General features: G+C 32.5%; 1 protein-coding gene across 2 annotated transcripts in view; it reads right to left on the reverse strand.

The window, feature by feature from the left end:
* cplane1 (ciliogenesis and planar polarity effector 1) overlaps nt 1-19,302 on the reverse strand; it is a 62,204-nt gene that overhangs the window by 39,012 nt on the left and 3,890 nt on the right. For both annotated transcript variants that reach the window (XM_051120491.1, XM_051120490.1), the window contains exons 5-21: nt 18,096-18,334; nt 16,731-16,837; nt 13,980-14,136; nt 13,792-13,895; nt 13,517-13,699; nt 11,263-11,512; nt 11,037-11,186; nt 8,964-9,640; nt 7,572-7,753; nt 7,412-7,492; nt 7,180-7,335; nt 4,163-4,318; nt 2,273-2,501; nt 2,084-2,199; nt 1,748-1,965; nt 1,499-1,663; nt 50-179 (exon numbers count right to left, since the gene is read on the reverse strand). In XM_051120491.1, coding sequence (XP_050976448.1) covers nt 50-179; nt 1,499-1,663; nt 1,748-1,965; nt 2,084-2,199; nt 2,273-2,501; nt 4,163-4,318; nt 7,180-7,335; nt 7,412-7,492; nt 7,572-7,753; nt 8,964-9,640; nt 11,037-11,186; nt 11,263-11,512; nt 13,517-13,699; nt 13,792-13,895; nt 13,980-14,136; nt 16,731-16,837; nt 18,096-18,334 — 3,300 coding nt within the window. The remainder of the gene's footprint in view (nt 1-49; nt 180-1,498; nt 1,664-1,747; nt 1,966-2,083; nt 2,200-2,272; nt 2,502-4,162; nt 4,319-7,179; nt 7,336-7,411; nt 7,493-7,571; nt 7,754-8,963; nt 9,641-11,036; nt 11,187-11,262; nt 11,513-13,516; nt 13,700-13,791; nt 13,896-13,979; nt 14,137-16,730; nt 16,838-18,095; nt 18,335-19,302) is intronic.

Consider the following 19,302-nt stretch of genomic DNA (forward strand, 5'->3'; position numbering starts at 1 on the left):
ACATAGACACCAAACTAAAAGTTCAGACAGCTAATTAAATTAAACATACTTATGATTTGCGTAGTGACGCTGTCCATGTCTTTGCTGGGCCCTGATTGGAAGAACCCGTGATGAGTGGAGAATTTCTTCAGTCCATCAGGAATAAATTCGTCTTTGGTTTCAGATGATTTCTTCTTGATCTACCAACAGAAAACATCAAGATTCTTAAAACAACCTCCAAACTAGTACTAACTAGAAGCCAAAGAATTCTAAGACATAACAATGGTACTTTAAAAACAAAAAACTACTACTACTTCTTGATTAGTTGGTTTGTTAGTTAGTTAGTTACCTTTATAATTCATTTGTTTTATAATTAAACTATAGTTTATATCACATTATACTACATTATACTATTATACTACCTTTATATTTAAGCTGAGTAGATAAAGTAACAACCAAATAATTCTAAGACATTATAATGGTAACTGTCCAAAAAAACTACTAACATGTTAATTAGTTAGATGGTTACTTGGTTGGTTAGTTAGTTAGCTAGTCAATAAGTAAACTTCATATTTAACCTGGTTAGATAAAGTTTACTAACACACAAAGAATACTAAGATACTATAATGGTACATGTCCAAGTAACTGCTAACATATTAGTTAGTTAGTTAGTTACCTTTATATTTAACCTGGTTAGATAAAGGTTAGTAACGCCCAAAGAATTCTAAGACATTACAATTGGACCTGTCCAAAAACCTAATAACATGTTAATTAGTTAGCTGGTTAGTTGGTTGGTTATTCAGTTAGCAAGTAACCTTTACATTTAACCTGGTTAGATAAAGGTTAGTAACCAAAGAATTTTACATTTAACCTGGTTAGATAAAGGTTAGTAACTTTACATTTAACCTGGTTAGATAAAGGTTAGTAACGCCCAAAGAATTCTAAGACATCACAATAGTACTTGTCCAAAAACTATTAACATGTTAATTAGGTAGCTGGTTAATTGGTTGGTTGGTTAATTATTTAGTTAGTTAGCAAGTAACCTTTATATTTAACCTGATTAGTTAAAGTTTATTAACACACAAAGAATACTAAAACATTATAATGGTACATGTCCAAGTAAGTTAGTTAGTTAGTTAGTTACCTTTATATTTAACCTAGTTAGATAAAGGTTAGTAAGAGCCAAAGAATTTTAAGACTTGTCCAAAAAACTACTAACATGTTAATTAGGTAGTTGGTTCATTGGTTGGTTGGTGTGTTAGTTAGTTTGCTAGCTAGTTATTTAAGATGATTAGATAAAGGTTAGTAACAGCCAAAGAATTATAAGACATTATAATGGTACCCGTCCAAAAAAACTACTAACATGTTAATTAGTTAAGATGGTTACTTGGTTGGTTATTTAGTTAGCTAGTCAGCAAGTAACCTTTATATTTAACTTGGTTAGATAAAGGTTACTAAGTAACTGATAGGTAAATGCTAGGTAATCATTAATTAATTCGGTAAGGTATGGGTAACACACCTTTTGCAGTAAGTGTCTGCAGCGATGCAGGCTGCTGATGTACCACTGCGCCGCGGGTCGAGAGCTGTGCGCTGCCCTGAAGAGCATCAGAACCTTTTGAACCAGCCCAGAAACCTGACAGCGAGACTCCCTTTCCAAAACCAGAGCTGCATCTCTCACAGAGTCCTGAGGAGATGGACACACAGCTGAAGATGAGACAGATGTGACAGAGATAGACGTGAAGGACGGCTGTCTCTGTGTGTGATTTACCTGTGTGTTCGGTGAAGGTTGTGGACAGTACAGAGGAGGAGCAGGCAGGTAGAACGCAGCAGGAATCAGAGCAGGAAGTGATGCCGCACGCTCTTTGGCTGCGTCCAGCAGCCGTGTGAGAGGCTGAGAGATGACATCCACCTCTGCCATGACAGACGCCTTCAGAATCTCCTGCACAGACATCTGAACCAGATCCACGTCCTCAACACCCACTGTGCCTAATGGAGAAACGAACATGTAGCAAATGAGCTGTAAACTAATATTTTATTACGTTTTCAGTGTCAGTTACTATTATCATCATATAATTCACCCTGATTATAAATGTCACATTTTTACCTGTGTTAGCATCTCCTTCAGACCCAACCATTCGGCCCAGTAACATCTCCAGCTGATCCTGGAATATCACTGCAGGCTTCAGCTCAGTGGGAAGGTGCAGCTCTCTCCACCGCAGGCTTGAGAAATACAAAAACATCACTGAAAACATCTGAAGCGACAGTGTACCAGACCATCATGCTGGCAACAAACCTGCTCATGTCTAAATGTGCACTGCAATAGTTGGTGTAGGCCAGGCCGAGGGTGGCCGCCATCTTCCAGTCGCCCAGACGCAGTGCCATCCACGCGGCCTCGGGTATCAGGCCACCCAGCAGGAGGAGCTCCAGAGCGTAATCCACCGTCCACACCGCCGAGAGCTGCTCGGAGCGCACCGACAGCGACACACGAGTCTGACACAACTCTACCACACGTCCACCACCATCTGTGAGACAAAAATCAATTCAGTTCAGTTCATTACATGATCTAATCAATCATACACTGATTTATTAGCTATATGAGAAACTAGCATATCAGTTTGTATCATTTTGTAGTAATAGTATGACTAACACTAATACAGACTAACATTGTTGTCACTAATGTAATTTAAAGCTGTGGTTCGTAACTTTTGTCACTCTAGCAGTTCAAATAAAAACAAATTTACATTCTGTCATTGTTAACTGTTTTGAAGACTTTTGGTAACAAAGCCATTTTAGTTACCAATGACTTTCATCGTATGAACAAAAAATACTGAGATGTTTCTCAAATTATCTTCTATGTTGAATCAAACTAAATATTTCTTTCTAAAGCTACAATCTGTAATGACTACTTGATAATTTCTCATTTAACACAAAATAGTTTTAAATAATCTTTTGTGGTTATTTTCACAGTCAAATTTATTTCGCGATTAATTAATTAATCGAAATATAATGTAATTAATTACATTATAAATTTTAATCAACTGACAGCCCTAGTCCAAATACAAAAACGTATTCAGGATAAGCCAAAAACACGGTTAGGAAAATAAATTCATGATGTACTCACTTATTATAGAAATTCGGTAAATTATGAACACACACACAAAAAAAAAAAGTTACAGACCGCAGCTTTAAGAATTATTTATATACACTTTTATTGTATTTATTAATATTTAAAATTTTCAGTTTTCATATTAATTGTATTTTTAATAATTCTGAATAATTCAGTCTTAGTTTTAGTAATTTTACTACTTAACAGCTAAATGAATTTAAAAAAACCTAAATGAAAATTAAAAATGTTGCATGGCAACTAATTAAAATAGTTTACATTTTATGCTCATATTTCAGTGTTAATTTAGTATTATTTCTATAATATTATATAAACCTAACCTTTAAAAAGATTTTATTTTTATATTTTCAGTATTAATATTAATTTAGCAATGTTAATAGTAGTAATATTAATATTAATAGTAGTTTTAGTAATTTTGTCATTTTTATTATTTTTAAAGCTTTATTTTCATTTCAGTTTTAGTAATTTTACAACTTAACAACAACTTATTTATTTCAGTTATTTACTAAGGCAACATTTCTCATTCCAAGTTAAATTTAAGTTTAATATATCTTATGTTTTCACTTTAATTTTAGTAATTTCATGTAGTTTATTTTTACTATTTTTAGGGCTTTTTTTAGTCATTATATTTACCTTTTTTTTTTTTTTTTTCCAGTTCTTGTTTTAGTGATTTTAGTAAACCTATTTCAGTGAGTTGCTGTGGCAACATTTCTAATTTGTAGGTTTCAGCTTTATTAAAAATACAATTAAATAAATAAACAAATAAATAAGTTAATATAATATATCATTTCATCATTGCATTAATTCAGATGGTGTATCCGGTCATCATCTAATGAACAAATATGGCAATTTTCTGCACTTGAACTTGAAGTCAAAAAATAAATAAAACATCTCAGGTTTATCTGTTACATTTGACATGGAAGATCAAGTGCAATGCATCTCATTTTGGGATACAGCATATAATGCAGTGTGCTCTGACTGTATATTACAATTTTCATGCAATCCAATTCATGCTTGCAGAAACAGTACACATTCATATATTGTTTGTCCTGAACTCACCATGTGGTAAGTGAAGAGGTGGCAGCACGTCCACATTGTGTGGAGGAAGTATGCAGAGCGGCTGGTTGGTGAAGTATGCAGCCATAAACCTGCCCAGAGACTGAACCACAGCACAGGCCGCTTCACTTCCCACCGGACCCTCAAACACCAGCTCATCTACAAGTAGAAATCTGTTACTGACCCCTCGCTATAGTGTTAGTGACGCTTACAACAGCAATCTAGAAATGCACTACTCTATCACAAAGAAAAAAAATTAAGACTTTTATTCATGAAGGATGTATTATATTGATCAAAATGACAATAAAGACTTAAAGATTACATTTCAAATAAATGCTGTTCTTTTGAACTTCATGTCAAATCAAACTTTATAACCATCTGTGAATCCTAAAAAGGTCAAATGTATGACGGTTTCCACAAAAATATTGGGCAGAACAACTGTTTTCAAAATTGATAATAATCAGAACTGTTTCTTGAGGAGCAAATCAGCATATCTGAATGATTTCTGAAGGATCATGTGACACTGAAGACTGGAGTAATGATGCTGAAAATTCAGCTTTGATCACAGAAATAAACTTGATAAAGTTTGTCAAGAGTCAAGACAAACTTTAAGTTGGCTTGAGAAAGCCAGACCAGAAAGTTTAAAAAGTTTAAGAAGTTTTAAATGTTTTAAGTTTAATGGTTTTCAGTCTGAAATAGTTTGAAGTTTAAAGTAGTTTTAAAAGGTTAAATGTTTGAATGTTTTGAAGGCAACACAGTCTGGAAGAGACGATGGATAGATATACAGATAGATGGCATGTTGCTAACATGGTTTTAGCATGATTAGCAAGTTGCTAGCTTGTTTCTAGCTTGATTAGCATGTGGGTAGCATGTTTCTACCATGATTAACAAACTGGTAGCATGTTTCTAGCATGATTAGCAAGTTTCTAGCATGATTAGCATGTTGCTAGCATGTTTCTAACATGATTAGCAAGTTGGTAACATGTTGTTAACATGTTTCTAGCATGATTAGCAAGTTTCTAGCATGTTTCTAGCATGATTAGCATGTTACTAGCATGTTTCTAACATGATTAGCAAGTTGGTAACATGTTGTTAACATGTTTCTAACATGATTAACACGTTGCTAGCATGTTGCTAGCATGTTTCTAACGTGTTTCAAGCATGCTGTTAACATGTTTCTAGCATGTTTCTAACATAATTAACACGTGGCTAACATGTTGTTAACATGTTTCTAACGTGATTAGCAAGTTGTTAACATGTTGTTAACATGTTTCTAGCATGATTAGCAAGTTGTTAACATGTTTCTAACATGATTAGCAAGTTGGTAACATGTTAGCATGTTTCTAGCATGATTAGCAAGTTTCTAGCATGATTAATATGTTGCTAGCATGTTTCTAACATGATTAACACGTTGCTAGCATGTTTCTAACATGTTTCAAGCATGATAAGCATGTTGTTAGCCTGTTTCTAGCATGTTTCTAACATAATTAACACGTGGCTAACATGTTAACATGTTTCTAACGTGATTAGCAAGTTGTTAACATGTTGTTAACATGTTTCTAGCATGATTAGCAAGTTTCTAGCATGATTAACATGTTGCTAGCATGTTTCTAACATGATTAGCAAGTTGGTAACATGTTGTTAACATGTTTCTAGCATGATTAGCAAGTTTCTAGCATGATTAATATGTTGCTAGCATGTTTCTAACATGATTCAAGCATGATAAGCATGTTGTTAGCATGTTTCTAACATAATTAACACGTGGCTAACATGTTGTTAACATGTTTCTAACGTGATTAGCAAGTTTCTAGCATGATTAACATGTTGCTAGCATGTTTCTAACATGATTAGCAAGTTGGTAACATGTTGTTAACATGTTTCTAGCATGATTAGCAAGTTTCTAGCATGATTAATATGTTGCTAGCATGTTTCTAAGATGATTAACACGTTGCTAGCATGTTTCTAACATGATTAACACGTTGCTAGCATGTTTCTAACATGTTTCAAGCATGATAAGCTTGTTGTTAGCATGTTTCTAGCATGTTTCTAACATAATTAACACGTGGCTAACATGTTGTTAACATGTTGTTAACGTGATTAGCAAGTTGTTAACATGTTGTTAACATGTTTCTAGCATGATTAGCAAGTTTCTAGCATGATTAACATGTTGCTAGCATGTTTCTAACATGATTAGCAAGTTGGTAACATGTTGTTAACATGTTTCTAGCATGATTAGCAAGTTTCTAGCATGATTAATATGTTGCTAGCATGTTTCTAACATGTTTCTAACATAATTAGCACGTTGCTAACATGTTGTTAACATGTTTCTAACGTGATTAACTCGTTGCTAGCATGTGTCTAATATTATTAGCATGTTGTTAGCATGTTCCTAACATGATTTGAAAGTTGCTAACATGTTGTTAACATGTTTCTGGCATGATTAGCATGTTGTTAGTATGTTTCTAGCATGTTTCTAACATAATGTTAACATGTTTCTTGTTAACATGTTTCTAGCATGATTAGCAAGTTTCTAACATTTTTCTAGCATGATTAATGTTGCTAGCATGTTACGTGTAACATGTTTCTAGCTTGATTAACAAGTTGCTGACACATTTCTTAGCATGTTGCTAGCATGTTTCTAACATGTTTCTGGTGAGTTTGTGAATACAATAACAAAAAACAAAAAACAAAAAAACATGCAATAGATTTTACTGTTTTTTTTATGAAAAACGAATTAACGAAAAACTTGAAAAATAAACTTCTATGAAACTTGAAAAAATGACCACATTTGGTTTGAAAATCCGTTAACAAAAGTATATACAAGCATGTATATATACTTCTACGTATGACATGAATTTTGACATACTACTCTTATCATATACTGTTTTTTGTGTACTATACAGTTTAGAAGTAGGCGTATTTGGACTCAGCATTAGTTTTATATAATTAATCTGACTAATATTTGTCTATTTTGAAATTGTGTCCACTTGTTAATAACCCTAAAGTAATAATAACCCTACCTGCTGTTTCCTCTTGCTGTCGTCCTGCATGAGTCTGTAACTGACGTGCCAGACGGTCACACAGACCTTGAGCCTCTCGCAGTCGATACTGGAAGAGCAGCGCGTAGAGAAGAGCCAGACGGCAGCGTGTCTCCAGGTAACACGTCATTGGACCTGCTGTGAGACGCAGGACGGATAAAGTGAGTGACGCGTGACATTTAACGTGAGAGTTTGATTAAAAACAGCGACTGACCTCTCTGTCTCTCTGCCCTCAGTTCAGCCCTCCAAACCTGAACACACTCTGTATATTCTCCTGAAATAAAGTGCTGTTCACCTGCAGGTGGACGACAGCAACACATTATTATAATCTAATGGTAATATGAGATGCTTCTGTTATGGTTGCTCATGCTCACCACTGAAACTACGCAGAGTGTGGCTCTCCTCAAGACGTTCTCCAGATGACTGTAAAGCTTGCTGGATTTGAGGTATAATAAGTGATATCTTCTCCAGCTCATTTTTTACGCCCTTGCGGTGACGTAACTCCTCCCGGTACCACAATGCCTTTCTGTACACCTCACGCCAAATGACCACCAATCTGAAAAACACAACAGAAAGTGCTTTCTCAAATTTGACATAAGAAATAAACAAATAAATAAATGAATGAATGCATGAATGAATAGACTTATTTAATTTATTGTTAAAGTACATGGAAGTAAATTACAATAAATAAATGAAAATCAACAAAAACAAGTAAAAGGTATTATAAATAAAAAATAAATATGAATTATTTAATTAATTAAAATTTGATAATTTTACAAAAATAAATACATGGAAATAAATTCTATAATGAAAATTAATAATGAAAATCAATTAAAATAAGTAAATAAATAAATAAAATAAAAATATATTTACATTAATTAAAATAAGTAAACACAATAAAAAAAAAGATATAAATCATTATTATTTATTTAACACTGTCAATATATAAATAATTATTTGTTATTTTAATTAATAAATGCAGTAATGAACATAATAAATGGAAATAAAAATAAATTCACTTTAATTAATTTAAATAAATAAATAAAAGTATTTAATACTAATTATTATTATTATTATAGAATAAATAAAAATAAATAAATGTAATAAACTAAAATAAATATTGGAAATATGTTAAAAAAATTAATGTGTTATTTTAATTTGTAAATATACTAATTACAATAAAAAAAATACATACATTTAAATGAATTATTTAAATAAATAAAACATTTATTTAATTAAAAGTTAATGTAATTAATTGAAAAATAGGAATAAATAAAAACAATAAATTAAAATAAATGTTTAAAATTTAATTAATTAATAGAAAAAATATATAAAAATAAATGAATTTAAAATGAACTTTAAGTACATAAAATAAATTAAATAATTTAAATGAAATACATTAATAAATTAAAATAAATACATTTAAATTAATCAATTAATATTCATTATAATAAAACAAATATGTAAATACATACAATGATAAAAATGTTAATAAAAATTGTTTTCAAAACAAAAAATATTGTAATAATTTTGTGAGGAGTGCTTGCCATGATGTTAGTGTGATGTGGTTGGTCGCTAGGGTGTTGCCAAAACTATCCTGAGTAGTTTTAGTATGCTGGGATGTTGCTAAGTATTGTATGACATTTGAGTAAGCATTCATGCTGCAGGTCAACACTTAATGCCAGGGTTTTGATCACATCACCAACCACTAAAAACCCTAGTTAGGAAAAACATATTACTCAAGTAGACCAAAAAGTCACAAGTACCTATTAGAAGGTGCTGATTGTGCTCCTGTCTCAGCATCAGCATCTTCTTGTAACAGTGGGACAGAAAACATGTCAGAGGAATATATTAGCTGGCTATCCTCCCCATGATGCAATGCTCTAGGCGGGAGGCTGTAGGTGCGATCCACACTGCGAGACGCTTGCTGAAGGACGACGAGTGCTGCATTGAAGTTCTGGGAGGAAAGTGCTACATCTGCTGACGAAAGTGGGAGGAAGATGTCCACAAAACATCTGGCGAGCTCTACGGCGATACCCAGACAGCCGCGACCTGCGGTGCGTGTGGCGTCCCACGGCAAGAAGGACAGCAGCGTCCTGAGGGTGTGAAGGGCATGAGTGACCCACGTGCCTCTGCTCTTTCTGCCGGCTGAGTCTCTGACCCGGAGAAGGTTTATGAGGCGAGCGACGCAGAGGACGGTGTATTTGAGGAGACGCTCTCTCTGCTCCATGGAGCCGCCCAGAGAAACGCCCAGAGCCCAGGCTCTCGTGAGGTTCCTGTGAACCCTGCTCAGATCCTCCTGCACACCCGAGGACGACGGCTCTGGACGCGTTTGTGTCTGAGCGTGAAGAGTATCAAACATAGACGCAAACTCCAGCTTGCCTCCGTCTTCCATGCGTGAGCAGGTGTACGGAGCTTCGTCAGAATCGTGGTCTTCCTCATCCTACAGAAAGCAAAAGAAAAAAAAACAGAGAGAGAGAGAGAGAGAGAGAGAGTAAATAAATATAAATATATAAATGTAATCAATACATTTTTATTTTAATTAAATTATTTGTAAAAGTTAATAGTTTCTTTAAAAAAAGCTCTTATACAATTAAGTGTACATACACACACACACACACACACACACATATATATATATATATATATACATATATTTAATCACTACAGCTTTATAACAAAAATTGTAAAACATTATTTTATTTTAATAACGCATTTAATGGTTGTAATTATTTGCAATAGCTATTTTGAAATTATTTTATTATACGTGACACATTTTTTATGTGTGCATATTTACATTAATACAATGATAAAATAAAAATTAAATTTTTAATTTTAAAAAATTAATGAAATGTTATTGAGTGTATTTGTGGAAAAAAAAAAATTTTTTACACATTTAATCACAACATTATAACTAAAATGATAAAAAGTCATTTTATTTTAATAAGGCATTTAATGGATGTAATTATTTGTAAAAGTTATTTTTAAATAATTGTATTAAATGTGTACAAATAATTATATAATAGCTCCACAAAAAACATTTATATAATAAAAATAATTACATTTTGATAAAAGAAAAAAAATTAGGAAATTGTTATTGAGTGGATTTGTAAAAAATAAATAAATAAAAATACATACACACACACACACACTTACATATACATACATACATACATACATACATACACACACACACACACACACATATATATATATATATATATATATATATATATATATAATAGTTCCTTTAAAATGTTGTCTTAATATACAATTAAGTAAAAAAAAAATAAATAAAGTAAAAATAATAAAATTTTTATAAAAAAATATTTTGAAACTGTTATTGAGTGTATTTGTAAAAAAAAAAAAATACATATTTACAATCCATATTTGATCACATTATAATAAAAACTGTAAAAAGTAATGTTTATTTTAATAATGTCTTTACTGAATGTACTTTTATTGTACATTTTTATTATAAACTTAAAACATATTAATTAAAATTAAAATTATACACTTTGTATAACTAATACAATTATATAAATAAAAGATTTGAATTAAAAAATATTTTATGTTATTGAGTTGTCAAAAATAGTGTGTATATATAAACAAAATTCTGAATCATTATTTTAAAAAAGGTTAAAAATATGACAGTCATTTTATCTGCCACAAAACAGACCTTTTTTTTCTTTTTTGTTCATTTGTTGTTTGGTTTTGGGTTTGTAGGGAGGTTTTTTTTTTTTAATATTGTTTTAACTTCATATCATATTGCCATCAGCTTGTTAATAAATTTTCTTTAATGACCTTTATATGCAGAAAGGTGTTTGACATTGGCTCACCTGAGTTCTCTCAGTATATTGTGTGAGGTCTCCTGTATCCTGCAGGTACAGAGGTAGAGCAGACAGCGGTGTTTCTTTCTCTTTAAGAGCCAGTAGACTTCCTGTGAACATCAGCGTGGACATGGACTCCAGCCTGGACCTGAACTGAGGCTGAAACACCCAGAAAACACTAGTCAACCATCTTAACAGCAATAAAACACAACAATAAATACCATCCCCTCCTGACCTGAGATGAGCCCAGGGCCTTCCGTACGTCCTCCAGTCCCTGAGCAGCGTCCAGCAGGGCGGCGCTCATGATGGCGGCAGCGGACGGCCGTTCGCTCATCCTGAGCACAGTCACCATGTAGCCGTCAGACACGATGAGGAAGGGCTGGCGAGGATGCCATGTGACCGAGTAGCGCTGCCTCATGGGATCACGGAGCGACACGCTGGAGCTGGAGACGCTGCCGTCTTGAGTCGGCAAAGGCACTGGAGGTCTATGGATAAAACCAATGAATACAGTCAGAAAACTTGATGTCCAAAATCTACTCATGCATGACAGCATGCCCGTGATATTAACCTTGCAACTAAATGTTTTTATTAAATTTTATAAATAACAATTAAATAAAAAAAATAAAAATAATTAATTATAATTAACAAAAACAAAACTTTTAATTCAGAAAGTTAAAAAGATGTCAAATCCTGAAAGATTTTTTGAAAAAAAAATTTTAATAACTTTTTTAAATTTGTAAAATTAATTCAGTATTAAATAAAATACTTTATGCATTTTATAAAATTAATAAACGTACTACAAAAATGTTAAACATTTAAATTAAAAAGTTCTAATTATTACAAATTTGTATTTATAAACAGTTAAAAATATTTCAAATCCTAAATGTTGAAAAAATATTTGTAATAACCTTATTAAATGTGTAAATATTTGTATAATATGAATTAAATATTTAATAAAATATTTTATGCATTTTATAAAATTAATAAACTTAATAAAAATACATACATTTCAATTAAAACAATTAAATATTACATTGTATTTAGAAACAGTTAAAAAGATGTAAAATCCTGAAAGATGTTGAAAAATATTTTAATAGTCTTATTAAATTTGTCAATATTTGTATAACAGTAAAATTTAATCTATACATTTGTATAATTTATTAATTTTAAACATGAAATAAAAACATTTTAATTAAAAATGCAAATTAACAAAAAACAGTTAAAAATATGTAAAATCCTGAAAGACAAACCTTATCAAATGTGTAAATATTTGTATAATAAAAAAGTAAAATGAACTCTTTTTATACGTTTTGTATAATGCAATTCTAAACATAAAATAAAAACATTTTCATTAAAAAAATAATTATTAATAATTGCTAATTAATAAATACAAATATTTTATTATTTATAAAGAGTTAAAATGATAAAAAAAAAAATCCTGAAAGATGTTGGAAAATATTTTAATAACCTTATTAAATTTGTACATATTTGTATAATAAAACGTAAAATGAACTCTTTTTATACATTTTGTATAAATATTTTTATAATATTTTATAATTATTGTATAATATTATTTTTAAAACTTATTAAATTTGTAAATATTTTTTAAATAGTAAAATGAAATCTTTTACATGAAATAAAAACATAAATAAAAATGTTAATTTATAAAATCATATTTTTTATTTATAAACAGTTAAAAAGATCCTGAAAAAAATCCTGAAAGATATGTTGAAAAATATTGTTAATAACCTTACTAAATGTGCAAATATTTGTACAATAAAATGTAAAATTAAATCTTTTTATACATTTTATATAATTAACACTTTTTTTTTTATTATTAGTGCTATCGAATGATTAATTGCGATTAACCGTGCCCAAAAATAAGAGTTTCTGTTTGCATAATGTGTGTGTACTGTGTATATTTATTATGTATATATAAATACACACACATACAGTATATATTTTACAAATAATTAAAAATAATAATTAATATAACTGATATTAAATAAAAATATTTTAATATAAACTCAAACACAACACATTTTTCTTAAATATAGACATGCATGTGTGTATTTATATAAACTGAATAAATATACACAGTACACACACACATATATTATGTAAACATAAATTTTTATTTTGGATGTGATTAATTGCAATGAATCGTTTGATAGCACTTATTTTAATTTAAAACATTAAATTAATAAAAAACATTTAATTGTTATATATAAATAGTTAAAAAGACGTAAAATCTGAAAAATGTGTTTGAGGAGGAAAACAATGAATACAGATGTAAAAATGTTAACTGAAAGAAACAACAACGCTATTTAAAGAGTGTAAAAGCCGAAAAATAAAAAATGGTTTTTGACTGAATCTTCTCCATTAATGTTTCTAAACTCACATGAGAAAAACAAACCTGTTTGATAGCTCACTCAGTGACACTGGAAGTGTCAGTAAATAACATCAATGAGAGGAAGCAATCAAATCACCTGTAGGTGACCAGCGGGTGAAGAGGCAGGAAGTGGGCGGCACCAAACTCAATGTTGCATCCTGTTGTGGACAGAGAGACGAGTCCACCCAGACGCGCCAGCATGAGCAGAGAGCCTCTCTTCAGCACACAGGCCAAATAAAGACCTTCTGGAGTCCAGCTCACAGAACCGGCCCAGTACGACCTGCAGAAAAACAACGCTTTTCAACTTACTGCTCCCTAGTAAGTGCATGCAGCCAGCCAATCAGACGTCAAAGACTTTTTTCAATCACTTACCTGACATATTTTGCTGGTATATTAAGTGTTTTAATGCCACATCCTCCTAACCGGCTGGACACGGTCACAAAGTTCTGAGTGCTGATGAACAACACCTGCGTCGCCTGATAAAAACATACATAGGCTTTGAATCACTGCACAAGTATTTACTGATGATTTACTGCTAATGAATGCAGTGGTTAGTTTACCTGCGGGTCTTTCTGGTTAAGGACGATGGCGAGTAGTCGACCGTCTGGGGAGAAGGCAGGGACTAGAGCGCCTCTGGACTTCACCGGTTTACATGGAGGCAAGAGCTGGTTGAGCGGGTAAGACTTAGAGATCCAGCGAACACTGAAACCCACTGAACTGTGAAACAAAATGCAGAAAACGGCTCCAGGAAATGCATGAACATACATATACAGCTTGAAAAAAAAAGCAATGTAATTTCAATTAATTATAATTAAATGCTTAAATATTAAATTTAATAAATAAGTCCTTATGGGTTTTCCTCCTCTTCCTGCACTGTACACTACCAGTTTTAACAAAAAAAAAAACAAAAAAAGTCACCAAGCCTGCATTTATTTGATCCAAAGTACAGCAAAAACAGTAAAATTGTGAAATATTTTTTACTAATTAAAATAACCGTTTTCTATCTGAATGTGTTTTAAAATGTAATTTATTTCTGTGATTTCAAAGCTGAATTTTTAGCATCGTTACTCCAGTCACATGATCCTTCAGAAATCATTCTAATATGCTGATTTGCTGCTCAAAAAAACATTTATTATTATTACTACGCTGAAAACAACGGAGTAGAATTTTTTTCAGGTTTTTTGATTAATAGGAAGTTCAGAAGAACAGCATTTATCTGAAATAGAAATCTTTGTGATATTGTAAATGTCTTTATCATCATTTTTGATCAACTTAAAGCATTCATACTAAATAAAAGTATAATTTTCCCCCCAAAAATAAAACTGACTCTAAGATTTTGAATGGTGTATAATGATTATTTTTATATTTCTTAAGATTTGTATTTCTTATATTTTATTTTACACACATATATATATATATATATATATATATATATAAATATATAAATAAATAAATGTATTTATTTATTTATATATTTATTTATATATATATATATATAGAGAGAGAGAGAGAGAGAGAGTGAGTTTGGTTCCAAAACCCTATAAATGCATTTTGATTCATTTGAGTTAAAATGATAAATCAGTATCTCATTTTCAAACTCCCTTTAAAATAATTAAAAGCTGTCACTCATCACGATCTCACAAGTTCCATTATAATCAACAAAGCTCTCTACACTGCACAATCAATCTCTTATTTACACTCTCTCTACACTTTGTTTATGAAAGAATTCGTCAGATATGTCTGTGATACATTACTCAACATTGAAAACTAGAATGCCTTTGCCTTTGACACAATAGATCATGGGATTCTCTTAAATCGTCTGTCTCAATTAGTTGGAATTCGTGGCACGGTTTTTAAGTGGTTCGAGTCTTATCTTACGAATAGAGTATTTTCAGTGAAGTATGGTGATTTTGTTTCATCTACAGCTTCTATTACCTCTGAGGTTCCTCAGGGCTCTGTTATTGGCCCTGTATTGTTCTCCTTGAACATGCTGCCTTTGGACTCGATTTTTAGGAAATATGGCATGGCTTATCATTCGTATGCCGATGACACCAAATTTATCTCCCTTTGAAATCTGAAGAGAACTGTGTCTGAAAGTTACTCTTGGCATGTTTGGAAGAGGTAAAGAGCTGGATGGCTCATAATTTGGTTCAGTTAAACCAAAGTAAAACAGATATTATGATTTTTGGTTCCTCCAGAAGATGCTCCAACATTGCCACTTATTTAGGTCCTTGGTCAGCCTACTGTCATGACCAAATAAGGAATTTGGGAGTTGTGTTTGATCCAGACTTGAAATTCGATAAGCAGGTTAATGCTGTGGTTAAGAGTTGCTTTTTCCAAATTAGGTCTCTTGCTCGATTAAAACCTATTTTGTTGATGAAAGATTTAGAAAAAGTTATTAATGCTTTTATATTGTCCCGTCTGGACTATTGTAATAAGTTGTATGTAGAATGCAGCTGCTAGACTGCTTGTGAGTGCTAAGAAAAGTCAACATATCTCTCCTATTTTGGCTTCTCTCAGATGGCTACCAGTTGGCTTCAGGATAAAATACAAGGTTCTGTTGTATGTGTTCAAAGCAGTACATGGATTGGCCCCTGCTTATGTGTCTGAGCTTATTACTTTCCGTCAATCAGAGGTCTTTAAGATCATCAAATAAATTGTTTCTCACTGTCCCACGAACTCATTTAAAGCTAAAAGGAGATCAGGCCTTTGTTGTTGCAGGTCCAAGGCTTTGGAATAGCCTTCCATCTGAGATTAGAGAGACTACTTCCATAAATGCCTTCAAATCTGGGGTAAAAAAATATTTCTTGTCATTAGCTTTTGAAGAGCTGGGCTAGTATCTGTGTTTTATTTGGATTTTTGTGATTTTATGTTTTGTATGTGGATGTTTTGTTGATTGTACAGCACTTTGGTCTGCAGGTGCAGCTGTAAAGTGCTTTATAAATAAAAGGAATGAATGAATGCATTTTGGAACCAAACTCTTCATATATATGCATACATATATCCTAAAATGCATAAATATAATATATAACAGTTATGAAAAAAAAATTTAATTTCCATCAACTGTATTTATTTAATTAAACTACATTTTATTTTACTTATAATTCATATTGTGCAAAAACAATATTTTTATTTTTACAAAATTGTGCCGGAAGCATACAATAAAAGAGACCTATGTTCAACAAAAAATTAATTAGTAAATATTTATTAGTAATAAGAGCCACCATAAAACAATTTTACAAACTGTGCTTTTAAATTAACCCAACTGCTGGAAATTATAATAAGTAACAGCACATCTAACATCCTCTGACCTGAGTTTGTTGTCCCACGTCGAGTCCCACTGGATCTTCAGTAAGGTGACGATGAGCTGCGCTTCAGCAGTGAAGACAAATGTGCTCAGACACACGTCACCGACTGCCTAAAACACCACAGTCCAATATAACACACATGCAAGAAACCCAAACAACAACATCTGCATCAGATCACAGGGTTTGAAATGAACTTTTTTTTACTTGGTAGCACTGGTGCTCCCAAATTCAAAAAGTTAAGAGCACCAAATAAAATTTAGGAGCACCCAGTGAATATTAAGGAGCACCACAACTGCCAATTGAGAGGAACGGCCAGCAACATCCTGATGATTAATAGCTTCACCACATGATCCTGAATTCTTTACCACACACTTCTTTTTAGTAATGCACTGATCTTAATTGCAAATGGGCTGATTTTGAAATAATTATTTATTGCCTTAAGAAAGGCACAAGAAAGAATGACAATATGAGTACATGAACAAGATGTTTATTTCCTCTGTTACAGATCAAACTCTCTGTAGCCATTTAAATTAGAGGCAACCACTGCATTTTTAACTTAATCCACACAGAGATGCTGCATGCATGAGCCGTTTCTGATTTAAATTAGATTATAATTTCAGTATCTGAAGCAAAAACAGAATGGTCAGACGGACTTTAGCTTTGTGAAATTATGCTACATAAAACCACTTTTTTGAGTGTGCATGCTTCAAATGTATGCGCATTTCAGACCAGCACGCAAATGAAATGGTTAAGCGGCAAGGTTTAAAGCACATGCAAATAATGTACTTGTGTGATTGCAAATAAGTGCAGTGTTTAGTGAGTGGAATTCTGCTGCTGAGTAAACACTTGGTCGCGTGAGACGGAGGCGCCAGAACTGCAACTGATAGAATGTGCGCTGTAGCACGATAGGCCTACTTTATTTCTTCAGTAATAGCAGATCGTAGGGATATTTTAATTGTCAACAATCAAAAATATTCATATCACATATCTCTAATTGCAATGCAGTGCAAATCCAGAACAGAGATTGGTTGAAAGAAAACGTTTGGAGCAAAAACCGGCTGGTTCCGAGCAATGTGAGTGATTGACGGATAATATCTAAAATCTGCATTAAAGCTAAAAATGTAAAGATGAAGTTTAACTGGTTATGTAAGCTAATGTTGGATAGATGTATCAGCTCACAGCAGTCATATACTGTGCAGTACTTAGCGAAAGTTTTGTAAAGAAAATGAAAACAAGTTGCACCACAACAATTGCTCGCACTAATGCTCCCAAATATATTTTGAGGTCGCGCAGATTAATTTTCGGGAGCATATGCGACCAAAACAGTCACAATTTCGAGCCCTGGATGAGTGCTTTTGTTGTTTTTACCTGGTTCTTTACAAACAAACTATGGATGGAAGCCTCTTTGTCTTTCGTGGAGGGCAGCTGGATGTTTTCTTGGCGTGATATCTGACTCCAGCGTCCTGATATGGTGGCGTCCCGTGGCCCGCTCAGATCCTGAGGTGAAGTACATTCCCAGAGGAACACCTGTCCTGTGAGAGCGGCCAGGAACACTCTCTGTGCATTCTCCGAAACCAGCAGAGAAAGACGAATTGTAGTCGATGAACCTTTGGAAGACAAGAATGTGTTAGTTTGTTAACGCAAAAATCTAAACTGGCTGGACACAAAATGTAGATGAGTTTGTTTCTTCATCAGACTTGGAGAAATGTGTCATTCCATCACTTGCTCACCAATGGATGTGAATGGGTGCCGTCAGAATGAGAGTCCAAACAGCTGAGAAAAACATCACAATAATCCACAAATAATCCACACCACTCCAGTCCATCAGTTAACATACTGAGAAGACAAAAGTGCATATTTCTAAGAAACAAATCCATCATTAAGACGTTCTTAATGTCAAACCGTCACTTCCAGCTAAAATACAAGTCCATAATAACACTTCCTTCAGTGAAAAAGCTCATCTCCTGTTGTCTCTCACATCAAAATCCAGCCACATATTTGTTTAGAGCTGTTTTGGCTTGTAAACGGTGCATGATCTGTGCAGATTTCTCTCCTGATTCAGACCAGACCACTTTACCAGTGTTATTATGGATTATCAGGGTTCTTGCACCATTTTAAAAATAAAATTTCATGCTTTTTAAGACCTTTTTAAGACCTCAACAAATATAATTTAAGACCCAAAAATGTCATAATTTTTTTGGGATAGGCTACTCAATTTATTGCCTCCTACAATGGAAATCAAAACTTGAAAGTTTTCCATTTGGTATCAATTATGTGCAATGTGTAAACTCGGTAAGTAAAAAAAAAAGTAAAAATACTTTTCTTTGAGACCTTTTTCTTTTCTTTTTTTTTTTGTTCCTTTGTGATGTAGAACAGAGCCAGCGTAACATAGATAAGTTGGATTACACTAAACAACACAATGCCTTGTATGAAGGAACCATATAGAATAGAATACTGAAAATAAGCTCAATAATGAAAGTCCTCAGTTTTATTTTCACCACAGGTGAATGACTTTGCAAGCTGCAAATCAGGGAACATGGCAGCAAAGATGTCACGTATGTCCTCGTTAGATTTA

This window comes from Labeo rohita, chromosome 10, assembly GCF_022985175.1.
Source record: "Labeo rohita strain BAU-BD-2019 chromosome 10, IGBB_LRoh.1.0, whole genome shotgun sequence".
NCBI lineage: Eukaryota > Metazoa > Chordata > Actinopteri > Cypriniformes > Cyprinidae > Labeo > Labeo rohita.